We start from the raw sequence: 16889 nt of genomic DNA, 5'->3' as shown, positions 1-16889 counted from the left end.
ACCTGCTGCCCACGAGCCGAGCTCTCCCCCACCCAGCTCACAAATGAGGAGGGCGAGATTTCCCTGCTCGGCTCCCTTTCCACTCCAAGAATCTGGAGTTTCAAGTTTCCTGTTTCTCAAACTCTGATTCTTCGATCAGTGAAATCTCCCAGCTTTCTGTGGGGGGTCAGAGACAGAAAGAGCCATCCTCGTGGTTTCCTGTGGCTGCTGTAACAAACCACTGCAAACCGGGTTGTAATTAAACCTGCAAATTAAAACACAACTGTGGTGGGAGTTCCTCTTGTGGCGCAGTGGCAACGAATCTGACGAGTACCCATGAGGATGCGAGTTCGATCCCGGCCTCGCTCTGTGGGTTAAGGATCTGGCATTGCTGTGAGCTGTGGTGCAGGTCGTGGGCGAAGCTCGGATCTGTGTGGCTGTGGTGCAAGCCGGCAGCTGCAGCTCCGACTTGACCCCCAGCCTGGGATCTTCCATATGCTGCAAGTGTGGCCCTAAAAAAACCCAAAAAATCCCACAAAGGTGTTATCTTACAGTTCTGGAGGCCGGAAGTCCACAACAGGTCTCACTGGGCTAAAAATCCAGTATCAGCAGGGCTGCCTTGGTTCTGGAGGCTCCAGGAGGGGCTCTGTTTCCTTGCCTTTTCCTGCTTCAATTTCACACTCTTTGGCCCCAGCCCACCGCTGGTCCATCTTCAAAGCCAGCAGGGGCCCAGCCTGTCTTTCTCGAATCCCACCTCTCTGATGCTGACTTCTCTGCTTCCTGCTTTCACGGCTAAGGACCCTGTGCTTACATCAGGCCCACCTGGATAATCGGGACCACCCTCCCCATCGCGGGAGCCTTAATCACACCTGTAAAGTCGTTTGGGCCGTTTAAGGCAACAGTGCTGGGCTTTGGAGAGTAGGAGGTGGACCCCTGGGGGAGGCCATTTCTCTGCCTACCACGGCGGACTTCATGGAAAGACCTGTGCCGCTCTCCTTCTGTGGGGCCTGTGCTGGGCTAAACCCTTAGATAAAGAAAAGCACTGAAATTCTTGGCTTTGCTGGAGGGACCTCTGGTCTCACACGGGGCGTGGCCCGGCGTGGTCTGATGGCGGAGACGTGGCCTGTCCTCTGAATTCCCTAGTCTGATGGAAGGAGCCTGTCCTGAGGGGCCCCTGCTCTGAGGAATGGGGGGTGGGGGTGGGGGCGGAGACCCAGGGAGGCCCGAGGTGAAGGTGACAGGTCCATCTGTCCTCTTCACAGATCCCTCCGAACCTCCCATGCTCTGTGACGTTGCAGCCGGGGCCTGAAGACACAGGGAAGGTGGGTCCCCCCAAGGGAGCATCTCTCTGGGTCCAGGACGCTGTGCCCCCGGTTCCCGCCTTCTCTCTGGGGGTGCTGGAACCCTCCCTGTAGACACCTCCTGTGTCTAGACCAGGCTGATCCCACCTCAGATGAGCAGTCTTTTCAGATGGGGCGACAGGTATGGTATCGTCCTTGCCTCCTGGCTCAGTGATGTGCCCAGGGCCTCTCCTGAGTCACTTGCCCTTCAGTGTTGGCTGCAGAATATTCTCTGGACAACGGTCGGGCCTCACAACCTCGTGTGGAGGTGCACCCATCACCATTTCTCAGGGGGGGAGACTGAGGCTCGGAGAACCTCTCAGGCCTCAGATCTGCGACATGGAGGTGATGGGACCTGCCTTGTGGCGTGTCCGGAGGGTGGAGTGAATGCTGAAGGGCGCAGCGGTCAGTGCGGGGTCCGCGCGCGGGCGGCGCTCCCTGCGCAGGGCTGCCGAGGTCCCGCTGTCCTTGCTGGGCGGCTGCCTCGATGTGGACAGGAGTCTTCAGAGGAGCCGGGTCAGGGAGCAGCTCCGTGGGAGGGTCGGATGGGGGAGGCAGCCCTGCACTTTTTCCTTTGGAGCGCGGTGCATGGTGCACGCGAGGGCTCAGGCTGTGGGAACATGTCTTCCTGTCCCGTGGCCTTGGTAAATGAGGGCAGGGCAGCCGTGCCCACAGGAGCCTGCCCTCTCCAAGGCCCTGTGCTCAGAAACCCTTCCCCATAGGCCTGCGGTGTGGACTACGAAGTAAAAGCCTTCTGTGCGGAGAACCTGGAGGAGAAGATCCACAAGCGGTGAGGAGGGGCAGCTGCAGCAGCCTGGGTGTGGGCTGCCTGCTGGCAGACGGGGGAGACAGGATAGGAAAAGTCCGAAGAGGATAGAAGGAACAATGCCTGGAAGTGTGTGAGGAGGGGCTGCATTCCAGCCTTGGGAACTCTGCAGAGGGCACAGGGGAAGGCTGGCAGGTCGGGAGGGCTTCCTGGAGGAGGTGGCTCTGTTGCTCTGGCTCAGGCCTCAGCGCTTTGTCCTTGGCACCACTCTGTACCCACTTCCTTCATCTCCCTGCCTCTAATCTCTTCCTCTCCAGACTTCGTGTCCTTTAATTTGTTTTGGAAAAAACCTGAAATTCAGATTGTTTTCAACAGTGAGCAAGATGTTTCCCCTGCCATTCTGGCCCAACTTCCCAGTTCTCTTGGGAGGCCATCAGCAGGGGGTTGGGGGCGGCAAGGGGGGTCGGGGGAGGGGAGGGAGCTGTGTCCGTGGAGGCCCCTGAGCAAAGGAGGGAAGTGGAGAAGGTGAAGCTGCTCAGGGCAGAGAGAGGAGGAGGTCAGCCTTGTCTCAGAGGAGGGAAGCGTTTTACTGGAGAGACACAGCCCTGGCCGGACAGAAAGCCCAGACCAGCAGCCGGGAGTAGCTGGCCCGTACCTCTGGGGTGAGCTGCCCAGCCCCGCTCCCATACCTGCCCCCTCCTGGGCTCAGACTGCGCTTGGCCTCCAGGAAGGGCTTAGCCAGCAACTCTGCAGCCCCTGCCCCAGTCTCCGGAGCTGCAACCCCTTGGTGAGTGGGCCAAGTTTGCCACCTGGTGGTTACATGTGGCATTGCAGGCGTCTCCCACTCCAGCCTGGCAGCTCATGTGCGTGGCGAGAGGGAACCCGTCTCCTCTGCTTCTCTGTACCCTTTTTCTTCTGAAGACCTGAGACCAGGAAAAAGGAAGGGGGTTGTAGGTTGTGGTAGGGGGTCTAGCCAGAGCAAGGTGGGGGAGGCAGCCCTGAGAGCCAGCACTCTCAACCTGCCCCCATGGGACATTTTAAAGCCACGCCAGAGTTACCCCTTAAAATAATACAGCAGCTCGCACTTATCAAGAGCTTATTATACACCAGACACAGTTCAAAGTGATGGACACGTTCGAGCTAATTTAATCCACACAGCAAGCGTAAGAAGAGGGTCCTGCCATTGTCGCCATTTTACAGATGAGGAAACTGAGGCCCAGGGGTTCATTTACTCAAGGTCATGCCGTTAGTAAGGGGAGGGCTAGGACTTGAACCCTGGCTGTCTGGCTCCAGGGAACGGAGGTGGCTTCTCTGAGAATCAGGGATGCCAGCATACCCAGCCCCCACGGAGACTGCCTGTCCTGCTGTCCTCCCTGAGCCCCGTCGCTGGGCCACCCTCATCTCACTGAGTCTTTATCTCCTTTACTGGTCCTCATCGCCTGACTGCATATGCGTCCTTTCCCTGAACTCATCACCTCCTCAAGCCCCTGGTTCTTCCTGGGGCCCTTGTCCCCGTGCATATTTTTATTTAATAAATACTCAGCAGGTATTCAGTACATGGCGGCCGGCGTTGTCGTAGGTACTGAGAACGTAGCAGTCAACGACTTAGAAACGTCTATCCTGAAAGAGCCCACGCTCTTAGGTGCCATGGGGACGCAGGAAGTGAAACATAGTCGCTTTCTTAGCATCCTGCTGGCTACCAAGACACAGAGCCACATAACGTGCTGCCACGGGATGGCTTGGCCCCTGGTGTGGTAGGAGTTCAGAGCAGTTGACCTTGAGGAAGGAAGGTCAGTTGACCTCGGGGAAGGAAGCGGATGAGGGCGGAAGCTGGAAGGGGATGTTATAGGCTGGGACCGAGCGTAAGCAAAGGTTCAGAAATAGGACCAGATAGGGAGTTCCCGATGTGGCTCAGCAGTAATGAACCCAGACTAGCATCCATGAGGACGCAGGTTCTATCCCTGGCCTCGCTCAGTGGGTTAAGGATCCGGCATTGCCATGAGCTGTGGTGTAGGTCAAAGACATGGCTTGGATCTCATTTGCTGTGGCTGTGGTGTAGGCCGGCAGCTACAGCTCTGATTCGACCCCTCGCCTGGAACCCTCCATAGGTCGCAGGTGCAGCCCTAAAAGAACAAAAAAAAAAAAAAAAAGAAAAGGAAAGAAATAAGACCAGACAGACCATCAGGGGCGATAGTGAGAAAGTAGGGGGAGCTGGGGGACGAGATGGAGGGGCTTGAAGGGGGACCAGATGGTGTCAAGGCCACATGCCCACCTCTGTGTTTTGGACCAGGTTCCAAGGCCGCGGGAGCCATGGCAGCCTCTTAGGCCAGAGAGGGATGTGAGGGTCGCAGGGCAAGGGGTGGCGGCAGGTGACCGTGGTCGTCTTCTGCTCCGCCGTCCCCTCTAGGAACTCCGTGCGTCTGGTCATCCGGAAGGTGCAGTATGCCCCGGAGAGGCCCGGCCCCCAGCCCACCGCCGAGACCACCAGGCAGTTCCTCATGTCGGACAAGCCCTTGCATCTAGAGGCTTCCCTGGATAAGGAGGTAGGGGGCTCGGGCTTGGCGGGGGGTGGGGGCTGCTCTCCCCGGGGCTGAAGCCTCGGATCCCAGCTCTCGGGGCCTCTGGGACTCCTCGGTAGCAGCTTCCGCCCCCAGCCTGAGGACCACAGGGCTCGGGATCTGAGACCTCCCCTGAGAGATTTGGAGAAGCCTCCTGGGGACTAAAGGGGTGGCACTTGACTTCAGAAGTCAGAGTACCCCCAGCGGGGTCCTGGGTCCTGGCTCTCCCCCTGCACCCCCATCCTCCCTAGAAGCGTGAGCACCCTCTCTTCCTCTTGGAGGGGGGGCAGCTGAAGGCAGGCGCTTGGGCCAAGGTGCGAGTCGAGGCTCTTCAAGGAGGCTTCAGAGCTGCTTCCCCGAGTGAGTGGGTCAGTCCTTCCCCACCTTTCCCCAGCTTCTTCCAGACCCTCCTGAGTCTAAATTCCAGGCAGCCGGAACCAGCTGGGCGGTGATATGTCACCTGCTCCAACCCCACCTCGTACAGGGCGGTTCCTTGGGTAACCTGTCCAAGGTCCCACCGCTCTGATCCTCATTATTGTTATTGTCACTGTTGTCATTACGCCTGGGGACCAACCCAGGACTGGAACCCAGGATGGTCACCCTCTAACTCAGTCATCTTTCACGGTCCCACAAAGGAACTTAAGTCCAACATGCCTGGTGGCTTAGCATCAGTGGGAAGTGGCTGATGAAGTTGGGGCCCATGTCAGAGTGGCCAAGGCCTGGGGAACCCCAGGAGATGTCGGGGATCGGGGGGAACCTCCTCTCCCTTTCTGTCACCTCGAGCTTTGGAATCCTCCCAACCACCCCGCTCCCTCCCTCCTCATGCCCCCCAGATCTACTACCACGGAGAGCCCATCAGCGTCAACGTCCACGTCACCAACAACACCAACAAGACGGTGAAGAAGATCAAGATCTCGGGTACCCGGGCGAGGGCCAGCCAGGGGGTGGCCAGGAGGGACTCTTCCCAGGGGTCGGGGTAGCCGAAGGCTCCTCCTTTGCTAACAGCCTTGTAAATAACTACTGGCCCGCGGGGAAGCGCAAGGCCGGCTCTAAACCAAGGGCAAGGCTTTTGCGGCTGGTAGCACCGGCCACTTATGGTCGGTAGTGAGTTTACTGCTGAAGTCCCTTCTTCCCTTAGTTCCCTGGGTTCCGGGGAGAGCGGTCCCGGAGGGGGAGATGTTTGGTTGTGGAAGAGAACGGGCACGTGGGGGCTGCCCTTCAGGGAGAGGAGGGGTCCGCCTCCTGCGGAAGCGCCCGGTGGACTCTGGCTGAGGCTGAGCACCCCAACTCGGGGAGCCTGGGATGCCTGGGAGCTGCACCCCGGCTCACCCCACCTTGCTTCCCTCTTCCTCCCCAGTGCGCCAGTATGCAGACATCTGCCTTTTCAACACAGCCCAGTACAAGTGTCCGGTGGCCATGGAAGAGGCTGAGTAAGTGAAAACAAGCCCAGCTCTGGGGCGGGGCGGGGGGGGGGGGGGGTTTGGACAAGGAACGGAAACCACTACAGGTCCACATGGCTTTTCATCACCCGACAGAGGGCCTGGCCTCAGATGTCCTTGCCACTCAGAGCAGACGATCCTGAACAGGCTTTTAGCAATCAGCCACTTGGTTTAGCTACACAGAAATGCATGCTGCATGCAGGCAGAAGACCCATGAAAGAAAAAGAGACAAAATAAAAGCTAGTGAATCTATGAGGATGGGGTTAGGGAGAGAAGAGAATAATTACACTGTACCAGAAACCTAGATTGAAAGGTGGGACTTTGCTTTGAGCTTCCTGGCAGCCAAGGCAAAGAGAGTAAGGCAGTAGGGTCACAGCTTTTCTTGTTGGATAAAGGAATGATCCAAGTCATTGCGAAAAAGGGTTTTGTGTGGGAGAGTAGAAAATAATTATACCAAACTAAATCTAGTTCGAGGAGGGAAGCTGTGGTTGAGCAGGAAACTTTGTCCCAAGCTTGTTAAGGCAGAACCTCGGGGGCGGGGACATGGCTGCTCACCGCACAAATCTTTCAGCGTTCCTGTATGTTTGAAATTTTGCATAGTAATATGTTAGAAAAAAATAGTAAAGTCTGTGCCCTCTCCACTAAAAAATTACCCTCGTCAAAAACAGCAAGGCTGCTAAACAAAACAAAACAAAACAAAAAAACAAAACAAAACAAAAACAAAAACAAAAAAACCCAGCAAGGTGCCAGTGGTGCACTGAATTTTTTAAAACATTCAGCGGTTTGCACACCCCGAATGAAGTCTTTGGGCCATCTCAGTCTCTGCTGTTTGCATGTGGAGCAGAGATGCGCCCCTTTTGGGTAGCAGGTGTGGGCCTTGCCCCGTGGGTCCTCCATGGAGAAGGGGGTCTTGGAGCAGGGCCAGGCTGCCCCATGTCCTGGCTGGGCTGGCTGCGAGGCTGGTGTTGGCCTTGGGGAGCCATCTCTGTCCCTGCCTCCCTTCTTCCCAGTGACACAGTGGCGCCCAGCTCGACGTTCTGCAAGGTCTACACGCTGACTCCCTTCCTGGCCAACAACCGAGAGAAGCGGGGCCTCGCCCTGGATGGGAAGCTCAAGCATGAGGACACGAACCTGGCCTCCAGCACCCTGTGAGGACCCGCCCTCCCTAGCCCCAGGCTCTCGGACGTCCCCCCTGCCCTGGTTCCCCGCCTCCCCCTCGTGGGTCCACACCCAGCCCTGGCCCAGCCTACCCTCTCCGCAAGCATGGTCCAGGATCCGTCCTCAGGCCCTTGACCTGCCACCAAAGCTTTCCCCCAGCCCCCACTTCTATCCAGGGCTGCCCCAGGGAGAAAAGTGGACCCCTGGACCAGGCGGTCTTAGTGCTGGGCTCTGCTGGCTTGCCTAGGGGAGGGCAACCTGGAGAGGCTTCCTGTAAGAGGCAGTTGCCTTGACCTTGTGTCTTCAGTTGGATGGAGTGTGTCCCTGAGGCAGAGCGAGGCTGGAAGGAAGAAGGCAAGGGAGGGAGGGAGGAAGGAAGTGGCTTCTGGAAGGGTCCTAACAGGAGGGGATGAACCAGGAAATGGGCTTGGGGAGTGTGGAGAGATGAGGGCGGTGAGCTGGGCTAAACCACGCTCGGGGATATCCCTGGAAGGCAGGGGTCCGAGCGCCATATGGTCACTCCTACCCCAAGGTCACCACTGGCTCTCTGAGGCCACCTTACTCTGGTGGAGACATGGGGGTGCGGGGATCCATCTTGCCTGCCAGAGGGGGTCTGGCTCTCCCTGGGGGGTTGACATGCCTCTGAAGCCCAAACCCTCTCTCACCAGCCCCTGCATGGCTCCCCATACCCCTCCGAGCCTTGGCCTCCTTCTTCCTCCCTGGCTCAGATCCTCCCTGCCTTTAGGACCTAGTTGAGGCACCACTGCCCACAGGGTCTCCCCTGGTACCTCCTCCCCTCCCCTCTCTGAACACGGGCCCTGACCCCAAAGCAGAGCGGGATGAGCCACCCCTCACCCCACTGCTGGGACTCAGGCCCCAGGAGGGGAGGTGGGGGGGGTTCCCAGGGCCACACAGCCAGACTTGGAACCCAGGGCTCTGGTTCCCGCTCCCTGAGGGCAGCCCTTGCCTTTCTCACACACTGAGTGGCCAGGAGAGGGACCCGTGGCTCCTGCCCCCAGCACACCCCACCCTGCCGTGTCCCGCCCGCCCAGCGAGCCCCACTCCCGTCTGTCATCGTGCAGGTTGAGGGAAGGAGCCAACCGGGAGGTCCTCGGCATCATTGTTTCCTACAAAGTGAAGGTGAAGCTGGTGGTGTCTCGGGGCGGGTGAGTCAGCCCAGCCTCGCGGCCGGCCGGAGTGCCCTGGGGAGGTCCCGGAGAGCCACACCCCGGCCCCCTCGGCCTGTCTGCTGGACCCTTTGGCTGCCCCGTTGCTGCTCTTCCTCCTTCATGCTCCTCTTCCCCCGCCCGCTTCTCCCTCCTGCCCCTACTTCTCTTCCTCTTCCCCATCTGGGTCTGGGCAGGCGGGGGATGGGGGACGCTTCCTCGGAGTCTGTGCTGTGGGGCCTCCAAGCAGGTGCCATGCCCGTCATCACATCTCAGGGCACAGCGCCCACCCCCGCTCATGCCCACACTCGTCTGCTGGGGAAATGGCACCAGGCGCTCAGAATCCAGAGCTGGATTGGGGATGTTCTGACACTCCCGTTTTATAGGTGGGGAAACAGAGGCCCCAACGATAACCCAAACACATTCTGAAATTTCCTCCCCTAATCTCAGGTCATGGGCTAAATTCTGGGGTCACTGCTGTGAACCAAACATAGTCCCTGACCTGGAGTGTAGCCTGGTGAAAACTCAGAAAGAACTCCCACTTTCCCCATATATGGCGCCTACCTGTTGTTATAAATCTAGAATTGGGCTTCCTAATTTGTCAGAGGGATTTTGTTTGAATTCATGAACTTCAGTGGAAAGATTGGAAAGCCGATAGCATTAGCCATTGAATCCCCTTTGTTATTAGAATGTCACGTGCAGGTGGCACTGTGTAACACCAACCACATATTATAGGACAGCTCAGAGTCCTAAATCCCAAATCTTGTGGCCTGGGACTCTTGCAGGACCCAGCGTCTGCCTCAGGCTTCTAGAGGAATCCTCAGGGAATCCTAAAGTGCCACCTTCTGCCCTTGGACGGCCTCAGCCTCCCCAGGGCAGGTGACTCTGGGCTTAGCTTATAAGTCTCAGCTTTTACATCTCCTTTATAGATGGTGACCCTGGGGCTCAGCTGGGCCTTGCAGGGGGTTTGGCTGAGCAGGGCCTGGGTCTCAGTTCCCCTAGCAGGGCTCCTGTTCTTTCTGTGCCTTCCTGGCTGAGCAATTTCAGCTGCACGGGGTGGGGCGGGGGGGTGGAGTGGGGCCCAGGTCTTCTCTACCCAGAGGGGAACTGCGGTGGTGAATGAACGTGCTTTCTGTTTTCTTCCTCTCTGAACTCTCTCCTGACCACCTCTCCCGCCTCCTCTGACCCACCCAGCCTGTTGGGAGATCTTGCATCCAGGTAAAGCCCCTCCCTTCAACTGGATCAACCCACCTTCCTGCAGGGCCCAGAGACCACTGGCCTGAGCGTCCAGAACCTCGGGCACTGGGTTGGGAGGACCCTTAGCGGTCACTTTCGATTGCCCGGCTCAGGCAACTAGGACCCTCTCCAAGGTGGGGGGCAGGGGAGGTGCTGTTTCTCCTTTAAAACCTCGACCTGCTCCCCCATCCCACCCAAGTGACAAGGATCTTTGCAGAGAGCAAAGCTAGCTTCGTTGGGAGTTCCTTCCATGGCTCAGAGGTTAAGGAACCCGACTAGGATCTTTGAGGAGGTGGGTTTGATCCCTGGCCTGGCTCGGGGGTTAAGGATCCAGCATTGCTGGGAGCGGTGGTGTAGGTACAGACGCAGCTTGGATCCTGCGTGGCTGTGGCTGTGGTGTAGGCCAGCAGCTGCAGTTCCAATTCGATCCCTAGCCTGGGAATGTCCATATGCCGCAGGTACAGCCCTAAAAAGCAAAAAAAAAAAAAAAAAAAAAAGAGCTGGCTTCATTGCTCTAGGCAGTGGGCCTCGATCAGTCCCTTTTAATTATTTATTTATTTATTTATTTATTTATCTTTTCGCCTTTTCTAGGGCCGCTCCTGCAGCATATGGAGGTTCCCAGGCTAGGGGTCGAATCAGAGCTGTAGCCGCCGCCGCCGGCCTGTGCCAGGGCCACAGCAATGTGGGATCCAAGCCGCATCTGCGACCTACACCACAGCTCATGGCAACGCCGGATCCTTAACCCACTGAGCAAGGCCAAGGATCAACCCGAAACCTCATGGTTCCTAGTCGGATTCGTTAACCACTGCGCCACGACGGGAACTCGGATCTCTTTTATGGAGTATTTTAGAGAAATGCAAGTCTCCTGGCTGTCAAACGCCTACATAATGAGATCTAAGCGCTGTGGCTCAGCAGGATCCCGAGGAGAGCCACTTTGTAGACACCACTTCCTTGGAAGGACCCAGCTGCATCCTCGTACCTTCCAAAAACGCCTGGGCCCCAGACCCAGTGGTTTAGCTTCTTCCTGTCACAAGATGCCAATATGACTCATCCCAAGAACTCTCAGTCCATTTGGAGAGGTGAAATTAACTCAGTTCAGTTCGATTCAATATAATTCAGCAAAGACTTCCTGAACCCGATGTGACCTAGCCTTGTGCTAGGGGCCAAGGACTCAGAGAGGCATCAGACATACCCTCTGCCCTTAATTGCCCAGAACCTGGTGGAAGGTTAAGGTTCAGATTCTTCCATCCGTATCCTGGATGGCTTTAGAGAAGGTTGGCTGTCTTAAGCTTCTACCAGCTTCCATTCTGATAGCTCACTTTTCCAAGTGAATCTGAAGACACAGTCCCCTTTGGAAGCAAAAAGGAAGGTCTTTTACCTACATCACCTCTGGAAGTGGTTCTAGAAGGTAGACGTAGTTACAGCCCCATTTTTCCAGGTGAGTTCTGGGAGACTCAAAGATGTAAAGTGGGAGTTCCTGTCGTGGCTCAGTGGTTACTGAATCCAACTAGGAACCATGAGGTTTCGGGTTCAATCCCTGGCCTCGCTCAGTGGGTTAAGGATCTGGCATTGCTGTGAGCTGTGGTGTAGGTGGAAGATGCGGCTCGGATCTGGCGTTGCTGTGGCTGTGGTGCAGGCCAGCAGCTACAGCTCCAATTAGACCCCTATCCTGGGAACCTCCATATGCCGCAGGTGTGGCCTTAGAAAGGCAAAAATAAATAAATAAATAAAGTGTGTCTAAGCTCTTGCGGGGCCGGCGGAACAGGCTTTCTGTTTGCAGAAGCTGTGCCCGTGGCCACTCCATTCCCCTGTGCCCCGTTCTCCCCTTCACAGGACCCTGGCCGCAGGGTCTGTAAGAGGAGGCTTTGCCTGGAGGTGCTCACAGTTGACAGGGCTCCATAGGGTGACAGCACCCTGAGCGGAGTGGAGGGGCTTTCAGGGCTGCTTTTGTCTGGAGTAGAAAGCGGGGTGGGGGAGGGGGAGCCACCTTCTCCGTTCTGACCCCTGTTATCACACGGTGCTTAAGGATGTGACATAGGAAGGCAGACTCCTCAGTCTGGCACTTTCCTTTCGTAGCTGTATGGCCTTGGACACGCTATGTGTTCTCCTTGGTCTCAGTTTCCCGGTCTGTACATTGGGTACAATAGCAGGGTTCTTGTGATGATTAAACGAGTGACTCTAGAAGATGCTCTGGCAGAGTCAGCACCACATGAATGTCTGCTCTTGTTACCCCTCCGCCCGTCAAGGACAAGAGGAGCGAGGCCTGGTGAGAAGCACCAGCTGGTGGCAGCACCTCTCCTGTCCTGCCCCCACCCCGTCGCTTCAAGGCTCTGTGCACAGTATAGGCAGCCCTGTGGCCTGGGTCCCATCCAGGCTGAATTTGGTTAAACTGACCTCAGCAGTGCATCACCTTGACCACAGGGGACTGGGGCCGCCGGAGCACTTTCGCAAGAGCCTCCTGAATAGGTTGGGAGATAGAACTGCGTGAGAGGGGAAGGAGTCCAGCCAGGAAGTTGGGAAGCACAGCGTCAGGGATGCGGGGCTGGCTGTGGTCATCTGAGGCCAGCAGGCCCCCCCCCCCCCGGCACCTCTGGAGCCACCCAGTGACCCAGAGGCACACTACGCTGGGTCATCCTTTTCCCAACCCTAGGCCTCCACCCAGCTCGTGGGAATCCAGGGATCCTTCTCAGGAAAAGGGAAGTTCCCACTTCTTCTTGGAGCCAGCGGAAAAGGTCTCTCCCTGCAACTCCCAGAGGGACCGATGCTCAGGGCATGGTGGAACTGGGGCTCGGGGCCAGATTTCCTGCCTCCTGGCCCAGAGCTACCTCCTCTGACTGTCAAACCCTTCCCAACCCTCACCCTGACGGGACACTGAGTCCCACAGCCTGGGATTGGGCTTGAGGCTCAACGGGTCTGGGTCTCTTTCAGTGACGTGGCCGTGGAACTGCCTTTCACCCTAATGCACCCCAAGCCCAAAGAGGAACCCCTGCATCGGGAAGGTGAGCCGGGTCTGGGGGTCACTGGAATGAGGTTTCCGGAGAGCTGCCCCCTTCTCCACCAGCTGCCTATGTCCCCATCACCCACCTCCCTCCGGGTCAGCCTTCAGCCTAGGGTCACCCCACTTCCCCACTCCAGGATGCCCGCTTCAGGATGCTTTGTGAGGCTCATACTCCTACTCTCAGGAGACGGAGAGGTCTGGCTCCTCTTGCCGTGGGCCGAGGGTGGTGGTGCGAGGGGCACTGGCCGTGCTTGGAGCCCTCCCTCGTCTCACATCCAGGCGTAGTGGAAGGGGCTGCATGGACTCCACAGTCCCTGGACACCATGCCCGTCATTTTTCCAAGTGATACCACATTGGTCATAGTTCATTAAGCCTATGACTATTTCAGTTGAAGGAGACAGTATAACATGTGTCATAAAGAAAGAAAAATGGTCTCACAATTAAACCATGAAATGCCGTTGATTGTAAAATATACCCCCATAGAGTTGCTGTCATGGCTCAGTGGGTAATGAACCCAGACTAGGATCCATGAGGATGCGGGTTCGATCCCTGGCCTCGCTCAGTGGCTTAAGGATCCGGCATTGCCATGAGCTGTGGTGTAGGTCGTAGATGCGGCTTGGATCTGGCGTTGCTGTGGCTGTGGTGTAGGCCGGCAGCTATAGCTCCGATTCGACCCCTAGCCTGGGGCCCTCCATAGGCCACAAGTGCAGCCCTATGCTCTTATTAATAAAAAAACATGTATATGTGTGCGTGTATATATATATATCTCCCGAGGTTCAGAGATGTGACGGTGTGAATAAATGGTTGTGTTAGAGTCAGTGACAGTATTCATGCAACAAATAAATCCAAGCCATATTGGAGACAGGCCAAAAGGAGCAGGGTGCAGAGACTTTTCTGCCGCCCTGGGGTTGCTGCGAGCCTCTCTGGCCATCCCCGGACCCCCCTCCCTGCATTTAAGATGCCACGCGTTGGTTCTGAGACCAGGGGCCAGCCCCTCTTCTCCACTCCCCTTCTTCCTTTTCCCTTCCCACCTTGGCTTAGTTAGTTGTCCCAGGGTGGGGACTTGTGCTCTCTGCCCCTCGCCCACTCCCCACTAACCTGTGGGCGCCTGCCTGCCCTATGTTTAGTTCCAGAGAACGAGGCGCCAGTAGATACCAATCTCATAGAACTTGACACCAAGTAAGCCAACCTTGCCTGCAGACAAGGGCTGGGTGGGCCTTGGGTGGTGGGTGGGGCTACAAGGTCATTTGCATTTATGCTAATTAACCCCGAGGAGCAGCTGGTCTAACCTCATCTGCTGAGAGCTGCCTCTGCTCGCCTCTTCAGCAACCCGCTTGCCTGCATGTGACTTGAAGGACCCTCGGTGCCTGTTCCTCTTCCTCCTGCCTTGCTGGGGTCTGTCTTCCTCCCTCGTCCTTGCACGTCCGTCAGTCCGTCCGTCCACCCATCCGTCCACAGCGCCTGCTCGGCTGTCACAGGGCTGGTTTGTGGCCCTGGGCTGGGGCTCTGTCCTGCCTCGCCTGCACCCAGCCAGTGGACTGAGGCTGTGGGGGGGGGAAGGTTCTGGGGATCTTGTTGCTTCTGACTCCGGAGGATCAATGTGGATTTCTCTGTGGTCAAAGGCTGTCGTGTGTCACCGGACAGTGGCCAGATGGGGAGGACCTGGGCGGACATCACGAACCACCGCCAGGGCCAAGCAGCTTTCTGGCTCCAGCTCCAAATCTCTGCATCCTTTGTCCCCCAGGAGATATTTGGGATGGGGAGTTTTAGGTCCCATGAGGAGACCCCCTGCAGCAGGCTGAAGTCTGTGGGCAGGGGCCTTGGTTGGGCATGTGCAGACATGCTTTATGGAAGAAGGAAATTCCTGGTTCTTAGAAGCAGTCCTTGGCCCTGAAGCCGCACTCAGGCACCCCCTTCCCACCCACCTTTCCCGTTACTCCCTCTTTGGACTTGCCATCCCCCTCCCCCAGACCCCCGTCTTATCCAGGATCCCTCAGGGTAGAATGTGAGCTGGCACGTCCCTGGAGACAGTGAGCCTTCGTAGTTTCCTCTTCCAAGTCAAGCCCACTTGTTGCTGCGCAGAAAACAAGAGTGCTTCCTGAGGGGAGTTCTTGGGGGGGGGGGCAGTTTCTTGGGCCTGTTTTTGGGGGATTCAGAATATGCTGTGAAACTACTAGTGATCTGGCCGCTCATGAGGGAATAAGTGCCTCCTCTGGCCCTGGCCCAGCCACACTGTCCCCCAACCCTGCATTTGATGTGTCCTCTGACCCCAGTGCTTCAAGGATGCCTGTCCACACTTGTGAAAAGGGAGACAGCAAAATTTTAGTGTACCAGGGTCAATTTCCAGCAAACCCTTAGGCAAACTCGTGCCTCTTGCTGGTGTTTCCACAGCTGGCTGGCTCCCCTGTCACTGACGGGCATCCAGCATGCCGCCCTGGCCGGCCTTCCTGTCTGAGGCCAGCCTCGAGGCCCACCTGGTGGCACCGGTCCTCTGACCGCTCTGGAGAAGCCCATTCTCCCCGCCATGCAAACACGCCCGTTTTCCTTGTCTTTCCCACCAGTGATGACGACATTGTGTTTGAGGACTTTGCCCGCCAGAGACTGAAGGGCATGAAGGAAGACAAGGAGGAGGAGGAGGAGGGCACCGGCTCTCCGAGGCTCAACGACAGATAGACTGGGGCCAGCCGGCCCTCCCTCCGGGCGGCTCCAGGTCCACTGTCACGCACTAGGATGCTTGCTCGTCTTCTTCCTGTCCTGGTCCCCCCTCCCTTTTGTTCTTCCAGTTACTACCAGGGGCCCCCAGTGGTCTTTCAGGTCCCAGTGGTGAACCTCTGGCCTCAGGACTAGCCCACGTCACCTTGCCAACAGGGCCACATGCACCACCCTCACCCCTCTCGCTGCGGTCACCTCTCCACCCCTCCCCCCTTTTCCTGTTGATCCCCAGAAAGGCCAACAGGGCTCTGGCCTTGGAATTTGACTCGGGCTGGGGAGCCAAAAGGGGAGGGAGGGGCCCGAGGGCTCGGAGGGGTGGGGTGGGGGCTGAAGACTCGTGGGAGGACGTCCGCTGTTCCCAGTGATTCACGCAGTTCTGGCAGCTAAAACATGACCGCAGTGAAGGCACCTCCTCTGGCTTCGAGGGCCAGACCTCCGGAGAGATTCTCCCTGCGGTTCTTTTGGCAAACACCTGTCCCTACTTTTCTTGTCCCTGGCCCCGTCCATCTGTGACTGACAGTGACATTGGTGAAGGTTTGTAGACCCCAGGAACGGAGCAAAGCAGTTGGACTGACTTTCTTACCAGCAGTTGCCTAGTCTAAGGCAGGTTGAATGAACCAGCCCAAGTCAGTATCATCAGGATGCCATCCCCTCGCTGCGTCGGATCTAATGTGTTTGCCCCATTTATAAATATGCACAGAGAAGGGGTGGAGGCGGGGGTCTTCAGAAAGCATCGAGCATCCGAAGGGCGGCTCTGAGGGATGGGGGGCCAGGTCGGGGGATGACAGCCTGTCTGACTCCCTTCCTTCGTGGCCACGTTCCCTGGGGAAGCAAGGCTGGAGGGCCAGAGGGGCCGGGGCCACGGCTATGCTCCTGCCCTTGCAGTTCTCAAGGGCTGGACTGGGCTGGCCCTGCCGGCTGGGAGAGGGCGCCGGAGACCGCTGTGCCCACAGTCAAAGGGGGTCCTTCCCCAGAAGGTGGCAGGAGCCATCGAGAGGCCCTCACCTAAGAGGAAGTAGGGGGTCAACAGCCGTGTTATGCTCCCTGACTGATCTCGGAAGCGAAGCAGGATGGGGCCTGGTTCGTACTGGGATGCGAGAACACGTAGGAATTTTTTTCTAAGAGGAAGGACTCCTTTGTTTCCCTAGGGAGTTGATGACCCCTAAGTCGTTCCCAGTGTTATGGGTACCCAGTACTCTTGGGACATGGGGCATTTCCAGGGCAACAGGGCAGGCAGTTGATGAGGCAGAAAGTGTTCAAAGGTATCTGCTCTTGTCTGGCCTTTGATTCTCATTTACTGTGTGACCTTGGGCAAGTTTCTTTCCCTCTCTGGGCCTCAGTTCTTCCCCTTGAAAACCAAGGGGTTTGACCAGGTGATCACAGAGGATCCTCCTCAGCTCTGCCTCCAAGAATTTGTGAACCTTGGAGCTTCTGGTCTGGTGGGTGGAGTCAGAGCCCTTGACTCTGTCCTGTCTACCACTGGCGAGGATTCATTGGCCCCAGAGGTGCAGGGCCGTGGAGAGGGCCTAGCGCCCCC

General features: G+C 57.3%; 1 protein-coding gene across 6 annotated transcripts in view; it reads left to right on the top strand.

Moving 5' to 3' along the window:
* Nucleotides 1–16617, top strand: part of ARRB1 (arrestin beta 1) — a 73291-nt gene extending 56674 nt beyond the window's left edge. For 4 of the 6 annotated variants that reach the window (XM_047754309.1, XM_047754305.1, XM_047754310.1 and 1 more), the window contains exons 6-16: nt 1242–1301; nt 2042–2109; nt 4493–4628; nt 5477–5561; nt 6001–6073; nt 7093–7230; nt 8323–8406; nt 9601–9624; nt 12571–12641; nt 13768–13819; nt 15202–16617. In XM_047754309.1, coding sequence (XP_047610265.1) covers nt 1242–1301; nt 2042–2109; nt 4493–4628; nt 5477–5561; nt 6001–6073; nt 7093–7230; nt 8323–8406; nt 9601–9624; nt 12571–12641; nt 13768–13819; nt 15202–15313 — 903 coding nt within the window. In that variant the 3' untranslated portion in view covers nt 15314–16617. The remainder of the gene's footprint in view (nt 1–1241; nt 1302–2041; nt 2110–4492; nt 4629–5476; nt 5562–6000; nt 6074–7092; nt 7231–8322; nt 8407–9600; nt 9625–12570; nt 12642–13767; nt 13820–15201) is intronic. The other 2 variants (XM_047754306.1, XM_047754308.1) reach the window with 1 other exon arrangement.
* The last annotated feature ends 272 nt before the right edge of the window (nt 16618–16889 follow it).

The sequence above is a fragment of the Phacochoerus africanus genome, chromosome 11 (genome assembly GCF_016906955.1).
Source record: "Phacochoerus africanus isolate WHEZ1 chromosome 11, ROS_Pafr_v1, whole genome shotgun sequence".
Taxonomy (NCBI): Eukaryota; Metazoa; Chordata; class Mammalia; order Artiodactyla; family Suidae; genus Phacochoerus; species Phacochoerus africanus.
Note: the sequence above shows the minus strand (reverse complement) of the source record. Positions and strands in the feature narration are given on the sequence as shown.